The sequence below is a fragment of the Mus caroli genome, unplaced genomic scaffold (genome assembly GCF_978045245.1).
Source record: "Mus caroli unplaced genomic scaffold, Mus_caroli_1 scaffold_1, whole genome shotgun sequence".
Classification (NCBI taxonomy): Eukaryota; Metazoa; Chordata; class Mammalia; order Rodentia; family Muridae; genus Mus; species Mus caroli.
In genome coordinates, this window is record NW_028227256.1 from 52,281,534 (window position 1) to 52,306,955 (window position 25,422).

A 25,422-nucleotide genomic window follows, 5' to 3' on the forward strand; every position below is an offset into this window, starting at 1 on the left:
ATGGCTCTGAGATTCCAGGCACACACTGCCAGGCCTTGGTTTTTACGTGGATTATAAAGGACCCGATTCAAGTCCTCATTCTTTTGGCAAGCACTTTACTGAGATATCTTTTCAGTCAATAATACATTTTGTAATAACTACGTTAATAAATGCTGAGTCAAGGTCAAAATTAATATTTTATCATCCCAGTAGACATATGATATGGTTAAGGAAAGATAAAATTAGCAACAAATGTGAAAATTTTCTTTAATAAGCAAAACTACAGAGGTGCTTAATATAAAAAGTTTTTTTAAAAAGTCAAAGGATTATAGAAATCTGAGGAAGGCATACACATAATTTATCTAATACCAAAGCTTTGTTTCCTCTGATAACTAGGACACATTTGTTTGATTAAAAAACATATCATGCAGTTAGTTTTTTGTTATTAGTTCTATATTTTTACTTTCTATACTTCTACTTTGATTAATTTAAAATGATTTTATAATCACAAACCCTTTATTTTATTTTAATTTTTTATTGGATATTTTATGTGTTTACATTTCAAATGTTATCCCCTTTCCTAGTTTCCCCTCTGCAAACCCCCTATCCCATCCCCCCTTACCCCCTGCTTCTATGAGGGTGCTCTCCCCCATGCCTCCTATACTCCTGCCTCACTGCCCTAGCATTTCCCTATACTGGGGCATCAAGCCTTCACAGGACCAAGGGTCTCCCCTCCCACTGATTCCAGGTAAGGCCTCTTCAGCTCCTTCAGTCCTACACCTAACTCCCCCATTGGGATTCCTGTGCTCAGTCCAATGGTTGGCTGCAAGAATCCGCATCTGTATTGGTCAGGATCTGACAGAGCCTCTCAGGAGATCACAAACCTTTTAATTTGGTAATTCTAAATTTCTTTAGCTATTTTAAGTGATTTTTTTTCAAGGTGAAATAGCTGGGTTTTTATTGCTGTTCTACTTACAACAGCAAGGAAAAGTAATCAGCCAAGATATCCATCAACAGATGAATGGATAGTGAAATGTGGGTACAAATACATAGAAGAATCTTATTCAGCTATAAAGAAAATGAAATTATGGAAAATTCAGGAAAATATATGAAATATGGAAAATGCTATACATTAGATAAACCAGATTCAGAAAGACAAATAATGGTTGTCCCCTCTCTTACAGTTATTCCAGCTTTAAATGTTTAGATATGGGGGGGGTGTGCATGTGGGACATATAAACAGAAAGGGGTCTGTGAGAAGGGAAGAAGAGGTGCTGAGAACTGAGGAACAGGAACATATGACATGAAAACAGCTAAGATGCTACTGGGGTAAAATGGGGGAGATGGCAGAGAAATGTGGGAGAAATAGAAGGTTCAGAGAAGTAAACATTATATCTGAAAATGTTATCACATAGAGGGTTGATATCTAAAATATAGAAAGAACTAAAAAAAACTGGATACCAAGAAAACATTCAATTAAAAAAAGGGGTTCAGCAAAATTTTGCTGGTGTATGCAATGGTGGCAGCGTTTGGAGGCTGATTATGGGATGGATCCCTGGATATGGCAGGCTCTAGATGGTCCATCCTTTCATCACAGCTCCAAACTTTGTCTCTGTAACTCCTTCCATGGGTGTTTTGTTCACAATTCTAAGAAGGGGCAAAGTGTCCACACTTTGGTCATTGTTCTTCTTGAGTTTCATGTGTTTTGCAAATTGTATCTTGGGTATTCTAAGTTTCTGGGATAATATCCACTTATAAGTGAGTACATATCATGTGAGTTCTTTTTTGATTGGGTTACCTCACTCAGGATGATACCCTCCAGGTCCATCCATTTGCCTAGGAATTTCATAAATTCATTTTTTAAATAGCTGAATAGTACTCCATTGTGTAAATGTACCACATTTTCTGTATCCATTCCTCTGTTGAGGGGCATCTGGGTTCTTTCCAGCTTCTGGCTATTATAAATAGGGCTGCTATGAACATAGTGGAGCATGTGACCCTGATATAGGTGTCTTTTATGAGGCTATGCCGGGGCTTGGCAAACACAAAAGTGGATACTCACAGTTATCTATTGGATGGATCACAGGGTCCCCAATGGAGGAGCTAGAGAAAGTACCCAAGGAGCTAAAGGGGTCTGCAACACTATAGATGGAACAACAATAAGAACTAACCAGTACCCTCGGAGCTTGTGTCTCTAGCTGCATATGTAGAAGAAGATGGCCCAGTCGGCCATCATTGGGAAGAGAGGCCCCTTGGTCTTGCAAACTTTGTATGCCTCAGTACGGGGGAACGCCAGGGCCAAGAAGTGGGAGTGGGTGGGTAAGGGAGTGGGGGGGGGAGGGCCTGGGGGGACTTTGGGGAGAGCATTTGAAATGTAAATGAAGAAAATACCTAATTAAAATAAATAAATAAATAAATGGGGTTCAGAACTAAATAGAATTTTCAAAAGATAAAACACAAATGATTGAAAAACACTTAAAGAAATGTTCAACATCCTCAGTCATAAGGGAAATGCAAATAAAAATTACTTTGGGATTTCATTTTACACCTATTAGAATGGCTAAGATAAATAGCTGATAGCTCTGCTGTGAGGATGTGATAAGGGAACAGTCATTCGTTGCTAGTGGGAATGCAAAGTTATATAGAAAATCAGAATGGTGGGTTCCAAGGAAGTTGGGCATAGATCTATCTTATGATTCCATTACACTACTGTTCGCTATACACAAAGGACCCTACATCCTGCTACAGAGACACTACTTCATCCATGCTCATGGCTGCTATATTCATAATAGCCAAAAATTGGATAGAGCCTAGTTTTCTACCAAACAATAAATGGATAAAGAAAATGTGGTTACAAGAACATAATGGGTTATTTATACATGTTAAAATAAATCATGAGATTTGCAGGTTAAAAAAAAATCATGACATTTGCAGGTTAAAAAAAAATCATCCTGAGTAAGGCAACCAAGACTGCCAAAGAGAAACATAGTATGTATTCTCTTGTGTATGGAGGGTAGCTTTACGACTTTAAATAGGTATGATACAGTCTCTATAATCACCCTTAGGTTTAGAGTAAGGTACAGGGAATCGGGGGCTTGGAAGATCCTCCTAGAAAGATAGACTATATAGTTATAGAGAGGGGTGGGGGTCTGGGGAAAGACTGAAATGGAAAGATTAAATAGAGAGGGTATAGGGAAGAGTGTAGTAAGGAAAAGAGTATGTAGGGGGACAGCAACACTAATGGTCATTTGAGGGGTCCTATGTAAACCTACTACTATAGAAGCTTCTTAAAATACATTTATACAAGAAATCTAAATGGAGTAACCAGATAAATGGAGAGATGATGTCCCAACTAGAGATCTCTAGCCATCAAATAAAATCTACAGGGCCAGAAATGGGTTACATCTAATTGAGTTGTTGGCCAAAGGAGCCCCATGGAGACCTTCGAACAACCCAAGCTATTGCCAAGGTGATTGGTTGCTCTTGAAAATTGATGGTAAGGTCCTAGTTCTGAATACAATATTTAAATATTTTATTGAACATGGAAAAATTGAGCTGGTGCCTAACCAGAACCTTCACCAGTATTGACTGGTGTTTGTAGTACTGGAAGGTACTCTATGCTAACCCAGCTAGAAATCCTGCCATCTACAAGAGTAAACTGTCTGCATGATACACTAGTATAATAGTGGCACAAATGCTGTGAGAGTAATCACCCACTATCTGACAATATTTAAGGGCCACTCCACAAGATGGAGCCTATGCCTGACATTGCTGAGGTAGTGGCTAAATAGGACATGGGCCTAGGGAAAAATCAAATGCTACTACTGTTCTGGTAATGTAACATAGCAATAAAATGATTCCTAATGACACTCTCCTATACCCCTAGATTCAGTTCCTCACTCAGTCATCATCAGAAGTGTCCATTCCTCCTGAAGGAGATGGATAATAATTCAGAGACCCACAACTGGGTGATGAACAGAGAGTGACAAACTTTGGAATACTTTTGGAACATCTTAAATGGGATGTCTTCATCAACACCCCTTCTGCTGACATCAGGGCTCAAGGAGCTATGTGGAAGAGGAGGCATATGATTCAAAGAAACAGGTGGGATGGACTGACACCAAGGAAACAGTGTTAGATACAACAAGACTGACCTACATATGAATCCAGAGAGACAGTAGTAGCATACACAAAGGCTGAAGGGAGGAAGTAGACATGAGTTTCCATCCCTAACCAGAAGCTATTTGCAATTGACAATTGCTTATAAAGGAAAAGTTTGTTTTCTCTAGTGGCATTTCACTGAGTAGGCCTCATGCCCAGAAGTAGATAGCCAATGCAAAATGAACTCAATGGTATTTTGTAGATGCTTTTTGTTCTCATATTAATTTGTTGGGGCATTAAAAAATACTGTCTTTTGCTTATATATTATTGTTTCTGACTGTTTTAGTAAGTTTTATTCCTGTGTGTCTGGTGCTTTTTCACTTTTTAAAAAAGTCTTAAAATTGTTTTTAATTGCCTGGTGTGTGTGTGCGTGTGTGTGCATGGGGGAGGGGAGAGAGAGAGAGAGAGAGAGAGAGGAGGTATGGAGTTGGGTGGGTGGGAAGGATGTGGGGAGGGTAAAAAGTGAATATACTATATGAATATACTGTATGAATTTTCAACAAAAAGAAAATGCTATCATGATACACAGTACTTTGCTAATTAAAAGATTTTTCTTCTAAAATTTTGTTAGTAGAATATACTTAATATTGTTCAGGTATATTTCCCCTACACCCTCAAACTAAAGAATATTAATTTTTGGTAAGAAGTTTTATATAAGCACCACATTTGCCAAAATAAATTTATTACATAAAAGAAAGAGGATATTTTAATAAAAGGTCTATAGGAGTCTAATATTTCATAAAAGGACTATGCAAAATATTACAAAAGTCCATTAGTTCTCAATACATACGAGGAATCCCTACTTGTTGTTTTCTTATTGCTGGACCAATGTTGAGTTTCTTATCCTTATAATTAAGTTTTTCAGCCTAAAATAAAGGGAAAAAATCAGTCATTTTGACACAATGATTTGTAAAAATCAGTGACAAAACCCAGTATGAAATTGGCAGACATTGTATGACTTTTTTTTTCTTCTTCTTTTAAAAATAGTTTTATGGATCACAGAATGGCTTCAAACTGGATATGTTATCTTATGACTGTGAACTTCTGATCCTTTTCCCTCTATCTCTCAAGTGTTGTGATTATAGGCACTTGCCACATTGCCTGTGGCAAGTGGTATTGGAAATTAGTATGCTACAAATTGAGCTACATCCCCAGTCTAAAAAATGATGGTTCCTAGGTTCAAATAATCTATCTTCATCTTGGTTCTACATCTATGAATCCAGATGATGTAGTATTTAGTATTCATCATTACTTGCTGATTGTGTATTTGTAACTTATATATTCTCTAAAATTTATTTGCAATTTCTGAACCACTATTTGTAGTTATTTCAAGGTTACTAGTAGACATGAACAGAAAATGTGAGTAGTCCAACACACAAGTAGTCAGGTAAGATCAAAGTTGATTTTATTCTTGCTCTAGCTATGATATTTTAATCATATTCCTTTAGATATTCTTTTCACATTATATGCTTTTTTAAAAAAAATAAAATCGCTTCCAGGTGTTGAAGCATTAGCTAGTATTCCTAAGTACAAGAAGGTTGACAAATGCTTTATGGAGAAAACATGTTGCCATGCTTATAATTCAAGTATGGATATAGTGCTATTGGCCATGAATCTAATGTTAATGATTCAACAATTATTAAAAATAATGTCTATTATGGCTTGGATATGAAGTGTCCACCTTTCTTCCAATAAAGTCAACTGACAGATCCAACCATAGGGGTTGATCCGATGAAAAGGGATCTGAGTTAACAGATTACTTTGGAGTCAATAATTTGATAGCATTATTGGGAAATGGTGGAAAATCTAAAGGTAACGCTTAGTTGGAGGAAATAAAAGTCATAAGACATATGCTCTTGAGAACTACAGCTTATCGTTGGGTCTCTTCCTTAGCCTTTCTCTGCTTCCTGACTACTCACTAATGAGGAATGTTATGCCTTGCGCAAGACCCACAGCATCAGAATCAGCCAGCTATGAGCTGAAACCTGTGAAATCATGAGCTAAAATAATCTTAACACTTTTAAATACTCTCTCTCAGGTCTTTATGATAATACAAATTATTGCTAACATAATTTCTTTAAATATAAGCACATAAAACCAGGTTATATGTTGATTTACTGGTAGCAATGATATTGTGACTAGAGGAACTTTTGGTCCTTCTTCAACTAGGAACACCAGAAGTTCAGTATTCCCTTATTCAGTATTTATGGTGACTTTACAGAATATAAAACTACTATGGATAAGAATTGACTATGTATGATCTTAATAATATATAATTAAATTACTTTCTTTTAAAAAGGTTAAATGTTATACTTGCTATAAGTTAAAAGGTATCAAAATAAACTACAGGCTCTATCCATTCTATTAATGAAAGTTCTTGGGTTATGAAAAGTATTTCAAAGGAAAGAAATAATCTCAGGTAATCTTATCCTAGTAGTCTACATTTGTAGTGTGTCTAAGGAATTTTAAAAAGCTATGCATCACAGAGATATATTCTTAAATTACCAGTTTAAGCAAATAAAGCAAAACACACTATATCTTTTTATAATTAGATATTTTCTTAATTTGCATTTCAAATAAACCCTTTCCTAGTTTCTTCTCTGAAAATTCCCTATTCCCTCCCCCTGCTCCCCAACCCACCCACTCCCATTCCTGGCCCTGGCATTCCCCTATTCTGGGGCATAGAACCTTCACAGGACCTAGGGCCTCTCCTCCCATTGATGACCTACTAGGCCATCCTCTGCTACATATGCAGCTAGAGCCACAAATCCCACTATGTGTTTTCTTTGACTGGTGGTTTAGTCCCAGGGAGCTCTGGAGGTACTGCTTATTTCATATTGATGTTCCTCCTATGGGGCTGCAGACCCCTTCAGCTCCTTGGGTCCTTTCTCTAGCTCCTTCATTGGGGACCCTGTGCTCCATCTAGTGGATGACTGTGAGCATCCACTACTGTATTTGTCAGGCACTGAGCCTCTCAGGAGACAGCTATATCAGGCTCCTGTCAGCAAGCTCTTGACATCTGCCATAGTGTCTGGGTTTGGTGGTTGTTTATGGGATGGATCCCCAAGTGGGGCAGTCTCTGGATGACTTGGAATGACTTCAGACTGCTTATTTGAGGTCAATGGCAATCTTAAGATATATACAAATGTACAAACACACACACACACACACACACACACATATATATGCATGTATTCACACATACCTGTATATAAATGGATCGCTGTACTTGTGCTATATCATTATACTACCATAAAGGATTAGTTTCACAGAAATATGTTCCAAACCACAAATTACATACAATGAAAGATCTTACCTCTTGTAAGATTTTTTGTGCATCTTCTTGAGTTTCAAAAGTGATGAAACCATATCTAAATAAATGGATTAAATTATTACCATTTTCTTAGAACATCAGATTAAATTTTATTTTGCAGTTCTGGGGATTGAACCTAAGGTATGCAAGTTTTTTTTTTTAAACTACTGAACTATATGCCTAAACCTGTATTAACATTTTTACTTCTAAAATATTGGCCACTGTAAAAAATAAGTCTTTCTGTATGCTGTACCAGCATGGGAACCATAGATTAATCCTGTCATCCTTGCTTTTCAAAGTGAAGGGGACTGAAGGAATAAAGAACTCAGGAACCTTCAAACAGTTTTAGCACTGAGATGTAAGCACATGAGAGATTTATGTTCTGGGTTAAAGATTGGGAAAAGACAGATTTCAGACCAAAACAATCATCTTTAATTTCCTTCTTTTTTTCCTCCTTCTCCAGGTTGTGGATAAAAACCAAGGCCTTGTACATACAAGGCAAGTGCTTACCACCAAGTACATCTTTAGCCCTGTAATTTCCTTAAAAACAAAACAAAACAAAACAAAACAAACAACTTATAAAAACCACAAATTTTGCCTTAGAGTAATCAAAGTAGAAAAAAGTCAACAATAAAATATTTCGGGGCTGGAGAGATGGCTCAGCGGTTAAGAGCACTAACTGCTCTTATAGAGGTCCTGAGTTCAATCCCCAGCAACCACATGGTGGCTCACAACCATCTGTAATGGGATCTGATGCCCTCTTCTGGTGTGTCTGAAGACAGCAACAGTGTATTCGTAAAAATAAAATAAATAAATAGAAAAGATTCATTAAAAAAAACAATAAAATATTTCAATATAAAATTTCTAATACTTGTATAGATCTTCACATATTCAGCATTTAATATTTAATTATTGTTACAATAAACTAATACTATGACAACTAGTATATTTTCCAAGCAACAGCAATAAAAATACAAACTAGATTAAAAAAAATTCTTGTATTTAATTTTGACACACAAATAACCCCAGCAATTAGGAAGCATAGGAAAAAGAACTGAGATCTCGCTCAGCCTGGGATACATAGAGAGACTGTTTTCAAAGGTTAAAAATAGAAAAAAAGATATATGTATGATGTACATTATGCCCAAAAGCTAAATTCTAGGAAAAAGAAATAAAACATAGCTACCAAGTATGAGTGCTGTTTAGACAGTAAACTCCTGTTAATAATGCTAAATATCATAATTATCATTTTATAACTCATAATTACTGTACCAAGTATTCCTTCTTGTTTAATGTTTGCTTACTTTTGTGCTGGGGAAGAAAGGTCTTCATACCTTCTCAGCAAGTGCTCTACTACCTGGCTATATCACTGACATCAAAGTAACTTCTTTTTAAAGAAAGAAATTTCTCTTCCCTGTTTGTCCAAATACTATTTTTACACTGAATCTTTTTTCCAGTGTATGATTTTTGGGATCTTTGTTGAAAATCATGTGGCAGTGTGGGCTTATTTCTGGGTCTTCTATTCCTTTGGTCTTTGTGTTTATTTTTGTGCTCATACCAGAGTCTTATTTATCTGTAATGTCTAGGGCTCCAGCATGAAAGAAAGCATATACTATTTGCATAAGACTGACTTAATTTGCTTAACATATCTCCAGTTGCATTCATTTTCCGACAAATAACATGGCTTCATTCTTCTTTATGGCTGTGTACATAAATTGCATTTTCTTTATCTACTCACAGTAAATAAGGATTGCCTTCTTTCTGAATCATTGCCAGGATTTGTTTCATCAATCAATGATTGTCCTTCAGACTGGCATAAGATAGAATCTCAATGAAGCTTTCATTTCTATTTTTCTGATGACACAAGGTTAAATATTTTCCTATACATTTGTTGGACAATTATAATTTGATTTTGAATATTATCTTCTCATTTCATTAGCTCATTTACAGACTGGATTGCTTTGTTTTGGCTGTTTAGTTTAAATTTTTTGTATATTGTAGATAACAGTTCTGTCTTATGTATAGTTAGCAAAGATCTTCTCTTATTTTCTAAGCTATCTCTTCACTTGATTGTTTCCTTTGTGTGCAGAAGCTTTTGGATTTGGTGAAGTGCCAGGTGGTATTGTTAGTGCTTTTCCTGAGTGACTACAGTCCTAGTCAGAAAGTGCCTGTTATGCCAATACCTTGAAATGGTTTTGTTGGTTTTAGTTTCAGGTCTTAGATCATTGAGATGCTTTATCATTTTGGGTTACTTTTTTACTTTAATTTATGCACATGAAGCTTTGACTGTGTACTCCTGTGCTTAGTGTCCAAGTAGGCTAGAAGAGGGTGTGAGGTCCATTGGAACTAGAGTTACTGATGGTTGTGTTGTAGGAGCTGCTCTGGGAGAGCAGCAAGTGCTCTAACTGAGCCATCTCGCCAGCCCCATTCTCATCATCTCTTATAAACCACTTTAGTCTTAGTTTCCTTGTTGCTGTTTGTTTCTGTATCTTACTGTTACTGTTACACACTGGCTTAAGTTTTTAAAATATTATCTTTGTTGTGTTGTCTACAAATTTATCATTTCACTTTTCCAATTTAGTGGAATGTATGTCTTAAAAATGTGCTGAAATGACTGAAATTTTCTGAAATTCATTATCTGTTGCAATCTCTTCCATTTAGATCTAATTTTGTCAATTTAGGTCTTCTCTTTTCTTGTTAGTTTGGATAAGAGCTTATGGATCTTGTTTCTTTCCAAAACACTGTTGGTTCTTTACCCCCGTTTCCATTTTATTAATTTTTGTCTTCTTGATCTTGATTCTTTGCTTTTATTGACTTTTTTTTTTTTTTTTGGTTTGTTCTTATTCTTTCCCAAAGCCACAAGGTATATTACTATTTACCTGAAATCTGATTCTAAATGCTCTTATTTTCTACAAATTCCCCTTTATGATTTCATTCAATTTCATAGGTTTGCATTATAGCCTCCCATAAGTCTGAAGCAGGCTGAGCCAGAACTTGACCTTGCTGCCACTAAGGAGATTATCTAGGGTGGAGCCTTCCTCCCTAGATCACTCTATTGTTCAGCCAAAGTTACTGTTCCTCTTTAAGATACTGCTACCTGCTTGAGCAGACTAGTTGTCTTGGTTCCAGTATTTCTCAACCCACCTAGGCTCCCTCTTTTCTTTCAGTTCCAAGATGCCTTCCAGGCTCGAACTCGGACATGTAAGCTGCTGGCCGGCCCCAACATTGCATATGTTATGATTTTTACATTTTTAATTCTCAAAATTTATAAATTTACGAAATTTTTGATGATCCAAATCATCATTCTATAAAACGTCTCCATGTTCTAAACTGTTTATTTCTAACTTTATCTCACTGTGCTCAGAATACAAAAAAATTCAGTTTTTCATTTGATAAGCTTTGCTTTGCATCCTATTTCATGATCTATTTTAGGAAAAGTTGTATGAGCCAATCAGAAGAATGTGTATTCTGCAATGGAATGTTCTGTAGATTCAAGGTCAATTTGATCTATGATGTCATTTAACTTAGATGTTGCTCTATTTTCTGTTAGAATGATTTATTAGTGAGACTAGAGTATTGAAATGACCCATTATTATTGTGTTAGGGTTAGTCTGTACCTTTGTACACTGATAATTCTTGCATCGGTGTTTGGTGCACATGTGTTTAGAACATTTTCTCTTGAATTCTTTCCTTAATCAGTATGAACATAGCAACTCTTATAAAGGAAAGCATTTAATTGTAACTTGGTTACAATTTCAGAGGGTTAGTCAACTGTCATCATGGTGGGAGCATGGAGGAACAAAGGTAGACATGGTGCTGGAAAGAAGGCAAGATTTCTACAACTTGATACCCAGCAGCAGGAAGAGAGAGACACTGGGCTTGGCTTGGGCTTTTGAGCACTCAAAGCCTACTCCCAGTGACACACTTCCTCCAATAAAGCCATACTTCCTAATATTTTCAAAAAACACCTCTCCCTGGTGACCAAACATTCAGATATATGAGCCTTGGGGAAACCTTGTCTTTCAAACCATCACATTCCATTTCTTGGCCCCCATAGGCTCATTTCCATATTATAATGCAAAATGCATTTAGTCCAACTTCAAAAATCCCCATAGCAACAACAATATGGACTAATCAGTACCCCCAGAGCTCATGTCTCTAGCTGTATATGTAGCAGAAGAAGGCCTAGTTGGCCAACATTGGGAAGAGAGGCCCCTTGGTCTTGCAAACTTTATATGCCCCAGTACAGGGAAACGCCAGGGCCAAGAAGTGGGAGTGAGTGGGTAGGGGAGCAGGGCAGGGGGAGGGTATAGGGGACTTTTGGGATAGCATTTGAAAGTAAATGAAGAAAATATCTAATAAAAAAATTCCCCATAGCTTATCACAGTTTCAACACCATTTAAAAATCCAAAGTTCAAAGTCTCTTTTGATATTCAAGGCAATCTCTTAACTGTAATCCCCTATAAAATCAAAATCAAAAAGGCTAACACATACTTCCAATATACAATGGCTCAGAATATACGTTATCATTCTAGAAGGGGAAGAGGGAGCACAGTAAGGAATACTGGACCAAGGAAGACTGAAAACCAGCAGGGTAAACTCCAAATTCTGCAAGTCCATGTCTGATGTCAAAGCACTCTTTAGATCTCCAACTCCTTTCAACTTCTCTCCAACTCCAACACACTTCTCTCATGGGCTGGGTCCACATTGCATCTACAACATTCCTCAGCAGGTGTCTCATGTCCCTGGCACCTCCAATATCTTTAGTCTCCAATGAAATACAGGTTTTACCATCACAGCTTCATGCAGGTCCTATCTGGGCCTACATGTAGGGACATCCCTGACACATGCTTGGTGTCAGCAGCTTTTCTTAGCCACCGAGGAAGATTCTATAACCTTTTTCATGTATTTTTGACTCTAAAGCCAGAACCACGTGGCTGAAGCTTGCCAAAGCTTTGCTGCTTGCTGAGGCTGAACTTAGTCTTCTTATTCAAGTACATTTACAGCATTTTGTTGCCCATAGTTTCCTTTGCTGCTTAACCTTCTCTTTATTTCCTTTCTATAAGTTGGCAGGTTAACTGGGTGGGATCTTGTTCTGAGGTCACCACTCCCTTTATTCAATTTAACTTTCTAAAAAATTTTTAAAACTTTTCTTATCTCACTATTTTTATCTCTTTGAGCAACTGGTCTTAGTTGTATTACGTTTCCTGGCACTCTCTTTTTTCTCAAACTGTCCATTTTGTATTTTTTCTTGCTCAGCTTGTTCCTTTTCATTATAGATTGTATGCATAAGACAGACTGCTAATAACAGAACAACAGAGTCAATACTAGGCTCTCTTGAAGTCTCCTCTGTTAACACCAATAATATAAAACTTCAATTTTGCCTCAGGCAAATTTTGGGACAAGGGCAGAAAGCAACCACTTTCTTTGCCAAAATATCACAAGAATGGTCTCTAGGCAACCTACAAATATTCTTTTCCTCTGAAATCTCTTGAGTCAGGAGTTAAAATCTGCATTGCTCTTAGTACCACTGTCTTTCTTCCATAGTCCTCCTAGTATGGCCCATTAAGCCCTGCTTAAAGCATTCAAGGGCTTTCCTAGTCCTAAACCCCAAAGTCGTCCCAATTGTTGACTTGATAAGTAATCATCCCCATTAGAATGGCAGTTCTCATTTGCTCCTCAACTACATTCTGAACCACACCAGATATTCTTTGGGGTCAGCAATTTTCAAATAAACTCTCTTATTGTTGAAACTAAAATACAATTCTAAAAGCATTTGCTTCTTTAGCTGATATATATTTGCCACTCAACATTTTTGTCATATTATCCTGAATGGCTCCTTGGTCCGTACAAAGGTAAAGTTTTAGACTAACAAATATTACAGTCCCCCTTTACCCCACCAAAACACACACACACACACACACACACACACACACACACACACACACACACACGAGAAAGGAGGGGGAGGGGAGAAGGATAACACAAAGAGACAGAGAGAAAGATGGGGAGGGGAGGAGAGAATGTATGAGAAAAATAGGGCATAAAATTCTCTACTATAAAAATGAAGACAAAATATATTAGCATATAAAAGCTAAGCCAACAGAATACAACTCATTATTCTTTATATTATGTGCAATGATACTAACCCTTTGGACACTCCAGCTCTGTCATTAACAATCTTCACTTCTTTTACAGACCCATATTGGGAGAAAAATTTTCTTAAATCATTTTCGTTTGTCTAATGACATAAAAAGAAAACATTAAGAAATAGTTAAAGCAATAAAAGGCGAAACAACTCTGACGCTTACTATGGAGACATAAAAAAATAGAAAACAAGTGGAAAAGTACTTATCATTATAAAATGTAGGTAAAAACCACTGTTACAAAAAATCTATGTATTTTGATTATGTAGTAGAAGGTAGCTAAATGATTATATATTAAGTCAAAACATTTTAAACCGAATTAGTCCAAAACTACAAAGAACGCTAACTGGGTAAAGTTATCTTTCAGCAACTTTAAGAATGCTAAGGTGGATTACATATATTAAACCCAGTTAGGCTGTATTCTACTGACTCTAGTATTTGGGGAGGATAGCAGTTATAGCAGTGAAACTAGGCCACAGTGGCCTAATCCAGTCACTTTATAGTAATCAACATAGTCTTTAGGACGACTGAGGTCTTAGGAAAAGATATATTTTCCAAATACTTGATTTTTTCCATAACAAGTTACAGACTGACTTGTTATTTCAAATTACAAGATATTTTATTTGTACTCAACATACATTTTAGCTAACTGCAGATAATATGATACAACAATAATATACACTGTTCAAGATGGTTATAATAGCTGAAATAGATAAGACAATAACAGCTATTCCCAGAGAATTTACAGTCAATTCTTTAGAATTTTATTTCTTGGGTTGAGTTGCAACTGTTTGTTTCTAAGTGTAACTTTAAGGTTATATAAGAAAGAACCAAGAGATGTGTTAGAGCACAGCCACTCACTTTGAGTTCCGTTGCTACCACACTAACTTTAATACACTATCTGTTATTTTGGATGGTGACCTTAAGCCTGCTAAATTGGACAATGACCAATACTACAGCTAAGAATAAGTAAATTGCTTTTTTTCTAATAAGTATAAAATGAAATCAGTGATAGAATAAGAACTGCTATTAGATCTCTAAACCAAGTTCATCCAAACGCTTCTTTGGAAGAAGAATTACTAACTCAGCCTTGTAGAGTAAGGAGCAAGTCAAGATTATTGGACTTGAAGAGATAGTTTCTAGGCTTCTAAGAACAAGAGGTTTAAAAAGTCTCACACTGTTTTCTACTTTAGGGAATTATTTCCTCACTAGCTATTATTTTTGTGGTTTTGAAAAAGATATCTCATGGGAAAGACATCTGTTACCTTAATACCATGTGTGTGCAGAAAAGATGGCATATAAAATCCAAATTGTGTTTTTAGTGTGATGTGCTTTAGTGACTTATGTGAAAATGTTTGTATTTATTGAATATTTACTTTAAAAATATAATAAGCATAACATTTTTCTTAAGTAAAAAACAAGTAATTTTACCTAAATCATGGTAAGAGTATATGGTAAGAAGATTTGTGTCAAAAATCACACATAATGGCACATTTTATTAAAGATATATCTCTCCCTATAATTTCTAATATGTAAACTTAGAAATGCTTTTATAAATCAATTTGAAAGGTATGCACGCGCGTGCGCGCATGAGTGTGTGTGTGTGTGTGAAGATGGAACTTAGGACTTCTATAAGCTAAGCAAACCTCTATCATCAAGTAATACCTTCAGCTCATGTAAGAGTATTTGATTAATAGGGTTATTTGATTTTCTGGAGTCCACCTTCTTGAGTTCTTTATATATATTGGAAAATAGTCCCCTAATCAGATTTAGATTGGTAAAGATCCTTTCCCAATCTGTTGGCGGCCTTTTTGTCTTATTGACTGTGTCTTTTCCCTTAGAGAAGCTTTGCAATTTTACAAGGTACCATTTGTCGATTCTTAATCTTACAGCACAAGCCATTGGTGTTCTGTTCAGGAATCTTTCCCCTGTGCCCATATCTTCAAGGCTTTCCCACACTTTCTCTTCTATAAGTTTCAGTGTCTCTGGTTTTATGTGGAGTTCCTTGATCCACTTAGACTTGAGCTTTGTGCAAAGAGATAAGAATGGATCAATTCACATTCTTCTACAAATAACCCTATTAAAAGAAGTGGGGGGACAGAGCTAAACAAACAAAGAATTCTCAACTGAGGAATACCAAATGGCTGAGAAGCACCTGGAAAAATGTTCAACATCCTTAATCATCAGGGAAATGCAAATCAAAACAACCCTGAGATTCCACCTCACACCAGTCAGAATGGCTAAGATCAAAAATTCAGGTGACAGCAGATGCTGGGGAGGATGTGGAGAAAGAGGAACACTCCTCCATTGTCGGTGGGATTGCAAGCTGGTACAACCACTCTGGAAATCAGTCTCAGAAAATAGGACATGGTACTACCGGAAGATACAGCAATTCTTCTCCTGGGCATATACCCAGAAGATGTTCCAACTTGTAATAAGGACACATGCTCCACTATGTTCATAGCAGCCTTATTTATAATAGCCAGAACCTGGAAAGAACCCAGATGCCCCTCAACAGAAGAATGGATACAAAAAATGTGGTACATTTACACAATGGAGTACTAGTCAGCAATTAACAACAATGAATTCATAAAATTCTTAGGCAAATGGATGGATCTGGAGGGTATCATCCTGAGTGAGGTAACCCAATCACAAAAGAACACACATGATATGCACTCACTGATAAGTGGATATTATTAGCCCAGAAACTTAGAATATCCAAGATGCAATTTGCAAAACACATGAAACTCAAGAAGAAGGAACTAAAGTGTGGATACTTTGTTCCTTCTTAGAATGGAGAATAAAATACCCATGGAAGGAGTTACAGAGACAAAGTTTGGAGCTGAGACAGAAAGAAGGACCATCCAGAGACTGCCCCACCCAGGGATCCATCCCATATACAACCACCAAACTCAGACACTATTGCATATGCCAGAAAGATTTTGCTGACAGGACCCTGACATAGCTCTCTCTTGTGAGTCTATGCCAGTGCCTGGCAAATACAGAAATGGATGCTCACAGTCATCTATTGGATGGAACACAGGGCCCCTTAAGCAGGAACTAGAGAAAGTACCCAAGGAGCTAAAGGGGTCTGCAACCCTATAGGTGGAACAACAATATGAACTAACCAGTACCCCCTAGAGCTGTGTCTCTAGCTGCATATGTAGCAGAGGATGGTCTAGTCAGCCATCAATGGGAGGAGAGGCCCTTGGTCTTGCGAAGATCATATGCCCCAGTACAGGGGAAGGAATACCAGGGCCAGGAAGCAGGAGTGGATGGGTTGGGGAGCAGGGCGGGCAGAGGGTATAGGGGGTTCTGGGGATAGCATTTGAAATGTAAATGAAGAAAATATTTAAAAAAAGAGACTCATGAAAAAAAAAAGAATATTTGATTAAAAATATTCCTGTATACCTTCCCTGTATGGAATACTGTGAATCATTTCAAATATGCTTTTCTGAAAGAGTGAAATAGCTGATTAGTTGATTAAGCACACTTTTTTTTTTAACTGATTCTCTATTTGGACCACAGGGCTTTTTAAATTATCAGATAATAAACCCTATCAAAGAAAGCTATTTGTAAGAAATTGAATTCTAGGACATTAGTTAGGAATGCAAGAATAAAAGTTGGGAAAAAGATAGAGTTTTATAAGACTAAAATCTTTAGATTAAGTTTTCATTTAAAAATTGAAATATTTATCTAGTTGATTGGAGTGCTGTATAGGAAAGTAAAACTGAAGTATGAAGTGTTATTTGTATTTAAACCAATGCAATGTGAAACCCATTTTGTATATTAACCATTTGTATATTAACCAATGTGCAAGTGTAATTTTATAGTTGTATAAGGAAATATTTGCTGAAAAATGAAGTATTCTTCTGCAAAGAGAAGCAGAACACTTTTGTTCCCCACCTTGTTACACCCACAGATAGATACCTTAAAGTCAATTCCTCCTACAAAGATGCGGTTAGGGATCACAGTTCCGTATCTTGGGCCACTTGCTGGGTTATTCAAAGGCACAGGTGACACAGGATTAGGGGATGGAGATAATGAATCTGTTTGTGTGTGATTTGTTGATTGCTGTAAAATAAAGTCATTTTATGCTTTTAGCACTGGGTATAAGTTTTAATATAGGATCATCAAAGCTGTCATTTAGGCAAAATATCACATATTAGACTTGACTTTATTCTAAAATTACAAAGATTGTAATTTAAAATCTTTAGCGCTTATAGCTTTGGGGAGAAATAAAAATGAAGCAAAGTACTTCACTCTACAGAAGTGCTTACTATTAAATGTACTACTCAACTATACTTACATTAATTATGATATAGGCTATTTGTTAAGGAAGAATACTAAACTCATAAAGTCAAAGAGGGAGAGAAAAGACTCAGATGTCTGGAGAAGCTCTGTCTCAACCATTTTGTCCAGGTGTTAAGTTGGCCTGGACAGTATCAGTCAGGCAGTGGTGCTCTCTTGTTAACAGAACATCAGCATTAGACAAGGTCACTGTAATTATAATGGAGCAAGATTAAAAAAAAAAGCATTCTTTAATCGTGTCTAAATACCTATAAAAACAAAAGCACCGTCCAAAATACAAGAACTAGCAAACATTGCTATATCCTGGATATTCTGAGCAACTGTTCTCCTTTACCAATCTTACTTTTAAAGTAATAATATAGACAACCACAGAAACATTCCCATTTCCTTACAATCTGCATTTCAGGTAAAGCCCTTCTACCTGAAATTCTAAAAGTCTCAAGCCCATTTTGTATAAATTGTGTTCTTAACACCTGAGAGGCCCCATGGTGTACTTTCTTCCTCGTACCAATGACTTCACAGACAACTCAATTACAGATGTGTCTGTGGTCTATAGAATGAGTTCCCAGACAGCCAAGGCTACATAGAGAAACCCTGTCTTGTAAAAAACAAAACAACAAAAAAACCTAAAACAAATTGGTATATATCCATTATGTTTATACTTCTAATTTAGAAGGCTTAACATATCAATATCAGTGTCCATTTATTTCTAGTATAGAATTTGTTAAATAATGAAGTCTTCACAAAATTCTGTAAAAACAAAGTAGTTCAATGGAAGTACTAGTTTGTTTTCAAGTTTAAATAAGAAGACTCCATTTTTCTGTGAGAGGTGGATGAAATCAGTCCCAAGTGAAGAGACCTCAAACACTGAGAAAAAGAAAATTATTTTAAAACAACCAAATCACTTCAGTCCCTGTTTTTAAGGCTCTGGTGTGGATGTTATGGCTTTCTTTCTTATTTTCTAAGATACCACATATTTACCTGTAATATATTACTATGCTGTAATATTCATGAAGATAGGAAACTTGACTATCTTTTTTTTTTTTTTTAAACTCACTGCGACATGCAAAACAGAAACATCGCATAGCAAGTGTTCAGCGCGTATCTATCTGTTGACTGTATGAATGAGGTTTCAGGAGAGACCTGCTTGGTATTTGTTCAACATTTGGGTAAGGACCGAAGTATCAATCAATAACATTTTAGAACACATTTTATGGTTAGTGGCAACAAGGCTCTGTCAGAGGTAACATCAAGTTCCTTCGAGGTTAGCACTGAATTTGAGGAGAGGGAACCTCCCACTGTCAACCATTTGAAAGCAAGGAGCTAGGAGGCTGGCTGCTCTAGGATCCTTAGTCTGGACCCTCTATTTCCCTGTAAAGCTCGACCACCAACGAGTTTATTTAGACACTCTTCCAAGGTAACATGGCCCCAGTGCCTCCTTCTCTGGGGCTTAACCTCGACCTCGAGATGGATCATCTTTGCAAAGACAAAGGAAGAGGTGGGCTAACCGTCGCAGTCACCGCCTCGGTGCTCCTTCCCCTCGGAGGCCAGCAGGCTGAGGCGATGGGGCAAACGGCCGGATTGACAACGTCCTCGGGTTCTCTCGGGTCATCGTGGACCGGGACACCGACACGAGGGTCTCCCCCCTCCCCACCAAAGTGCGGGAGGGAAAAGAAGGCCAGCCAGCGAGAAATTTTGTCAGGCAAACCCGCCAGCAGCGGTGGCGGGAACCCTCAACGGCACCTACCACGCGCTGGCCGCCTCGTGCAAGGCGGGGCCGCGGCCTTGCGTGGGCGCATGCTGATTGGCTGGCGGCCGGGCACGGGGCGGGGCGCGGCACGTTACCAGGCTTCACTGGGGGGGTGGGGTGGGGTGGGGTGGGGTGGGGCGGGAGGGAGCCCCTAGGCCCCGGCCCGGCCCAGGCCTGACAGGGCGGCGCGCGTAGCTCAGGCCTTCCCGGGCTCAGGCCTTGCCCCGGGTCGGGGCGTCGACGACGGCCGCGCAACTCGTGCCCGCGGGGGGCGAGAACGTGTCCCGAAAAGGGCGAGCCGTCGAGGGCGCCGCCGTCCGGGCGGGAGCACTTGAGGGCGGCCGCTCGCTAGGCACGTTTGGCCGATGGCCGTTTCCCCCGAGCTGCCCGTCCGCCCCACCGAGGGCCAGCGCCCCTTCTCACACAGCCCGAGGGGCCGCTCTCCTCAGCGGGGCCGCCCGCTGCCCTCCGGCGGCGCGTTCCTTCCCAGCCCCACAGCAAGGCTTTCGACTCCAAAGCCCACCCTTTCCAGCCCGTCCGAAGCCGGGCCGCGCAGAGGCCGGCCGGCCCTCAGCACTCACCGCCCGGGACTCGGTCTCCATCTTTCTAATCTCCGGAGTTCGCGGGAAGCTCAAGTTGGAAGGCGCGTTCGCAGGAAGCGAGCCGGCGCGTCTCCCGTCGGGGACTTGCTCCCCCTGGCGGCGGCGGCGGCGGCTGCAGCGGCGGCGCAGTCTCCGAGCCGGGCGAGCTGCCCTGTGGGGGCGGGGGAGGCGGGCTGCGCAGCGGAGGCGGCGGCGGTGGCGGCGCTGTGCGCAAGTCCCAGGGGCGCCGGGCGGCGGCACGGCACGGACGGCGCGCACCGCGACTGCCAGCGGCGGCAGGACGGACGGCTGGACGGACGGACGGCGAGTACCGTGAGCGGAGGCGAACCAGCCGCGGAAGCCAAGAGCGGCGAGCTGTCCCTGCCCTGGAGGGCCGACCTCTAGGGTCTACTACGGAGCGTGGCCTCCGGGGACTTCCGAAGGCTGGCTCGAAGACAGGAAGACAAGTTTCCACGTGCAAACTCTGCTCCCCCTTCCGGGCGCCACACGCAGAAGCAGCGGGCGCCTCTGCTCTCAGCACCTGTCGCTGTCTCTGTCGCTGTCACTCATCCCTGCCAGGGAGGGCGGGGCAGCGCAGTTCAGGCCCCTGGTAGGCTAGCTGCCCCGCGCTCCAGGCTAATAATGCATTTCATCTCAGCACTTGGAAGGCAGAGTAGGAGGATTTCTGAGTTCAGGGTCAGCTTGGTCTATATACCGAGTTCAAGGATAGTTTAAGGGCTACACAGTGAGACCTTGTCTCCCTCCCTTCCTCCCTCCCACCCCCACTCTCCCATAAAAGAACAAACAAGCAAATAAAATAAAAGTAGGAGAGAGCCTAAGGGAAAGGAACCAGCTTCATTAGACTTGGCCCCATAGCTTTGGGAACTCCGTTCAAAGACTCCTTTGCAAGGACTTTTTAAAAAGTGCCTGAGAGCCTACCTTCTCTCTTAAGTAGTATGTAATTTCTGTTAGATAAATTCATGTAATAAGGACTGTCATTATTATAAGCAACTATCCGTCATGCACACATCTTGTTTCAGGTACAGTGCTTTGTGGTCATTTCTACTGTAAATAGGTGGCTAAATACTTGGGTCAAAGTCTAAAGCTGTAGCTTTAACCCTAGCGCTCTGCAATCCCGATTCTTCATCTCAATGGGCTGGCTTTTAAGGGTTTTAAGCCATCAGATCAGCAACTGTAAAAAGTTGCATAACTTGTCCTCAGAGTAAGCAGCAACAATATTAATGTTAATATGTCCAAAGGTTAGTTATCAAGAATAAATATCCAAAAGCTTAGTTATTCACCAAAAATAAGACGGGAAACAATTTTTGTTAATTGTAGAAGCATCCTAGCAGTTGGCATACATTTCTGCATACAATTTAAACTCATTTTCTCAGGTTTGAGTTTCTGTGGAAAAGGAATACTACACAGATGTGTATTCAGATTTAAGTACATATTCTAGAATTGATTTTTGGGCATTCTATCCCAAAGGATAGAATTGTAACTAAGGATTTGATTATAATACTCATCTCTTTTCTTCTGAAGTCTTTTTCTTTCCTACTAGAATAGTTACTTTTGAAGGGAGCATCTTCTAAAAAGGCCACTTGTCACAGGAAATACTTGGTCTGACATAATGAACAAATGAGGGAACAGTGACTGTGTTAGGGAAGATAGCTGCACTCCTCTGTTCAGCTCCTCTTTTACTTCTTATCCAAAAGGAACTTAAATAATACTTGGCTGAATCACACAAAATTATATTGGATCAGCTTAGTAGACAGTACAGTTCTTATGCTCATAATGGGATGTGCTGCTGGAAGGCAAAGTTCAGACACTAGTCCTTGTTGCCAAAATATTTAAACTCAATTGGGGTCTCTTTTCCAACTATGATCATTCAGTTCCCAGATAAAAGGTGCAAACCCTTTACATTTATGATAAACCTTATATACTAGAGCTGGGCAGTTTCTAATAACCTCTATGGTATTAGTATCCACTTCCCTATCAAATATCCCAAGTTATAGCTTGCCATGTTTCATTTGGATAGCTCTTAACTCCAAATGGCCAGCCCTCATGATTTGTTTTCATGATTCACATACCTCATGCTGTCTTATCTCTCTCTCTCTCCTTCATACTCATGTTCCTTCTCCAACCCCAAGCCCAAGAACTGAAACCCTACCTACCTCTCTTCTTCCTATCCATAGGCTGCCAGCATCCTTATTCAACCAGTAGTTTTAAATCAAAGAGTAAGGCCATAAAGCACCTCTTCTCCCTGAGTCAACCATAGCCGGTAGTTAGTATTACAGTACATAGCAACAGACCAAATCTCAACAAGTCCTCAAGACATCTGAATGTTGCAGAAGCCAGGGATGTGTGACTGTATTCCCAATTGCCTGTGAGGCTGAGGCAGGAAGATCACTTGAGCCCACAGTTTGAGACCAGTCTGGGTAACATATCATCAAAATAAATAAATTAGAAAGGGAGAAAAGACCAATTTGTACAAACGATAATTATACTTAAACATGCTTAAAATAAGATACAAACAAAAGATATGTGAACTGTGGTGAAAACACTGTGGGAATGTTAATATACATTGACGGTCTACAGGGCCAGGAATGGCCATAATTAAGACTGGGAATGCTGTCTTGGCAGGAAATGGGAGGGAAGGGTCTCAGACCTTTCTATGTACCCAATGCTGGGCTAAATACATTCCTTTATTATTATTATTATTATTATTATTATTATTATTATTATTGTCAGACAGAGTTTCACAGTGTTGCTCAGCTTACCTAGAACTACACATTGAACACTGACTTAACTCATGGTCATTCTGCTTCAGCCCTTGATTACTGCATTTAATTACAGGACTGGGCCTACCATACCTCAGTTTTCTATTTAAATCTCATTTAAAAATTTAAAAGTAATTGCATTTATTGTGAGTGTGTGTGTGTATACAGAAGACAACTACTGGGAGTTCTCCTTTTCCAGGATCAATCTTAGGTTGTCTGACTTGGTGGCAAGTACCATTACCCTCTGAACCATCTTGCCAGCCGTTGCTTTGTCTCTGTCTTACTGACTCTCTCCAGTTGAATTTGAACCTTAGAGAGGTAAAGTGACTCTTGTCACATTGTTAGTAAGGGTTAGATGTAGTTTTCAAGACTTAATTCTATTTGGCTCTTTTGCACAATACACTCTGTTATTCATACCTTACAAATCAGTTACAAATTAATTCTTGGGACCTTTGCAAATCAGAGATATCAAAGATACCAGAATTAAGATGTTAATCTAATCAGAGCTAAAACTTACAAAGATTTTTGGTTAGGATTTGGATTTTGACTGTCCATCAAAGCTCGTGTATTGCAGTTTGATCCCCAGCTGGTGGCAGTACAGGAGGTGAAGAAAAATTTAGGCAGAGGATCCTCATTGAGAGAAGCCAGATAATTAAGGATTAATAATTAATAATAAAATAATTATTAATCCACAAGTGGATCCTGGCAGCCTGCCCACTCTTCTCACTGCTTTCCTGATACTATGAGATGAAGAACTTTCTTCCAAGCATGTTTTTCATCGTATGGTTTGATAGATAGGCTCAAAATGATTGGGCCAAGTGACCATCAACTGAAATATCTGAAACTGAGTCAAAGTAAGTCTATCACTGTCTGTATTTTAGATATTCTGACACAGCAAGGAAAGGCTAACACATTCTCAAGTCAGAACAGATTCTGAGAGTCAGTGGCGGGAAACAGGTTGTTGAATTAGAAGAGAACAGCTCATGTGAAAAGGGCACTTGTATTTCAACAAAAGAGAAAGGAGATTTAGATATCTATTTAGATAGCAGTTTAGATAGTAGATGGCTTTTACAAAGATAACATGGAACAGTACAGTGTACAGGGACTTCAAGCATGGCTCTGTTGGTAAAGAGCTTGCCTTTCTTTTTTCTTTCTTTCTTGGCAAAGAATTTTATTAATCTTTTCCAAACTTTATTCCCAGGCTTCTTCAGCTTAAATTGCTGCAAAGAATGAATTAGGTATAAGTGAAAACTGAAAAGAGCAGCAGTGTCGGGGGGGTGGGCTTAAAAATATTAGAGATTTTATCGGATCCATAATAAACAAAAAAAATTTTAAAAAAGTAGTCATGATATAAAAATAGCAGCTCCTGTAACTCCTGCAGGTGTCGCCTTCTTCAGAAGTTGCTTCGATTCAGTTTGCCTCATTCTTAGAAGTCTCATCAAAATTCTCCACCAGATCTGGAACTTCCTCCTCCCCCTCCTCCTCCTCCTCCTCCTGATCCTCCTGCTCCTCCTGCTCCTCTTCCTCCTCCTGCTCCTCTTCCTGCTCCTCCTGCTCCTGCTCCTCCTGCTCCTGCTCCTCCTCCTCCTGCTCCTCCTCCTGCTCCTCCTGCTCCTCCTGCTCCTCCTCCTCCTCCTGCTCCTCCTGCTCCTGCTCCTCCTGCTCCTGCTCCTCCTCCTTCTGCTCCTTCTCCTCCTGCTCCTCCTGCTCCTCTTCCTCCTCCTGCTCCTCCTGCTCCTCCTGCTCCTGCTCCTCCTCCTCCTGCTCCTCCTCCTCCTGCTCCTCCTGCTCCTGCTCCTCCTCCTCCTGCTCCTCCTCCTCCTGCTCCTCCTCCTCCTGCTCCTCCTCCTCCTGCTCCTCCTCCTCCTCCTGCTCCTCCTCCTCCTGCTCCTCCTGCTCCTCCTCCTCCTGCTCCTCCTCCTCCTCTCCAGGAGCAAGAGGTGCTTTTTCATCCATGGGTTGTTTGGGCAGAGCTTCATTTGGTCTCTTAAACTAGTCAGACCGTCTGCACCCAGCTGGTTTAGAATGCTGGGAAGCATCGCTGTCAGCTGCTTTGTCTCAGCATGGCCTGTAATCGTGAAGGTGTTTGCTGCCAGGGATGTCTGAACTTTAGGGTTGCTAAAACGGATCACTGTTCCTTGGTTTGCAAACATGTTCACCTCTTCAATACCAGAGGTATTGTTTATTCTTTACTTCTTTAAGGAGAACTAGAAAGGCCAGCTCTTCACCAAACTGAAGAGCATGCCTTTCTAACACAAAGATTTCGCATGGATCCCCAGCACCCACATAACAAGCCAGGCACACGTTGTAATCTCAGTCATAGGGACACAGACCCATGAGGGTCCCTGGGGCTTGCTGGCTAACAAGACAAGCTAAAGTAAGAGACCTTGTCTCAAAATAA

The 25,422-nt window shown here is 39.6% G+C and overlaps 1 protein-coding gene and 1 pseudogene across 3 annotated transcripts in view; both read right to left on the reverse strand.

The window, feature by feature from the left end:
- Boll (boule RNA binding protein) overlaps positions 1-20,325 on the reverse strand; it is a 125,828-nt gene extending 105,503 nt beyond the window's left edge. For all 3 annotated transcript variants that reach the window (XR_015047024.1, XM_085837405.1, XM_085837408.1), the window contains exons 1-5: positions 20,242-20,325; positions 17,530-17,673; positions 13,603-13,694; positions 7,457-7,511; positions 4,931-5,006 (exon numbers count right to left, since the gene is read on the reverse strand). Coding sequence is in view for 2 of the 3 variants with exons in the window: in XM_085837405.1 (XP_085693531.1) it covers positions 4,931-5,006; positions 7,457-7,511; positions 13,603-13,694; positions 17,530-17,673; positions 20,242-20,262 (388 nt within the window). In the remaining variant the exon portion in view is untranslated. The remainder of the gene's footprint in view (positions 1-4,930; positions 5,007-7,456; positions 7,512-13,602; positions 13,695-17,529; positions 17,674-20,241) is intronic.
- Positions 20,326-24,431: 4,106 nt separating this feature from the next.
- Positions 24,432-25,174, reverse strand: LOC110289152 (transcription factor BTF3-like; annotated as a pseudogene).
- Positions 25,175-25,422: the final 248 nt, after the last annotated feature.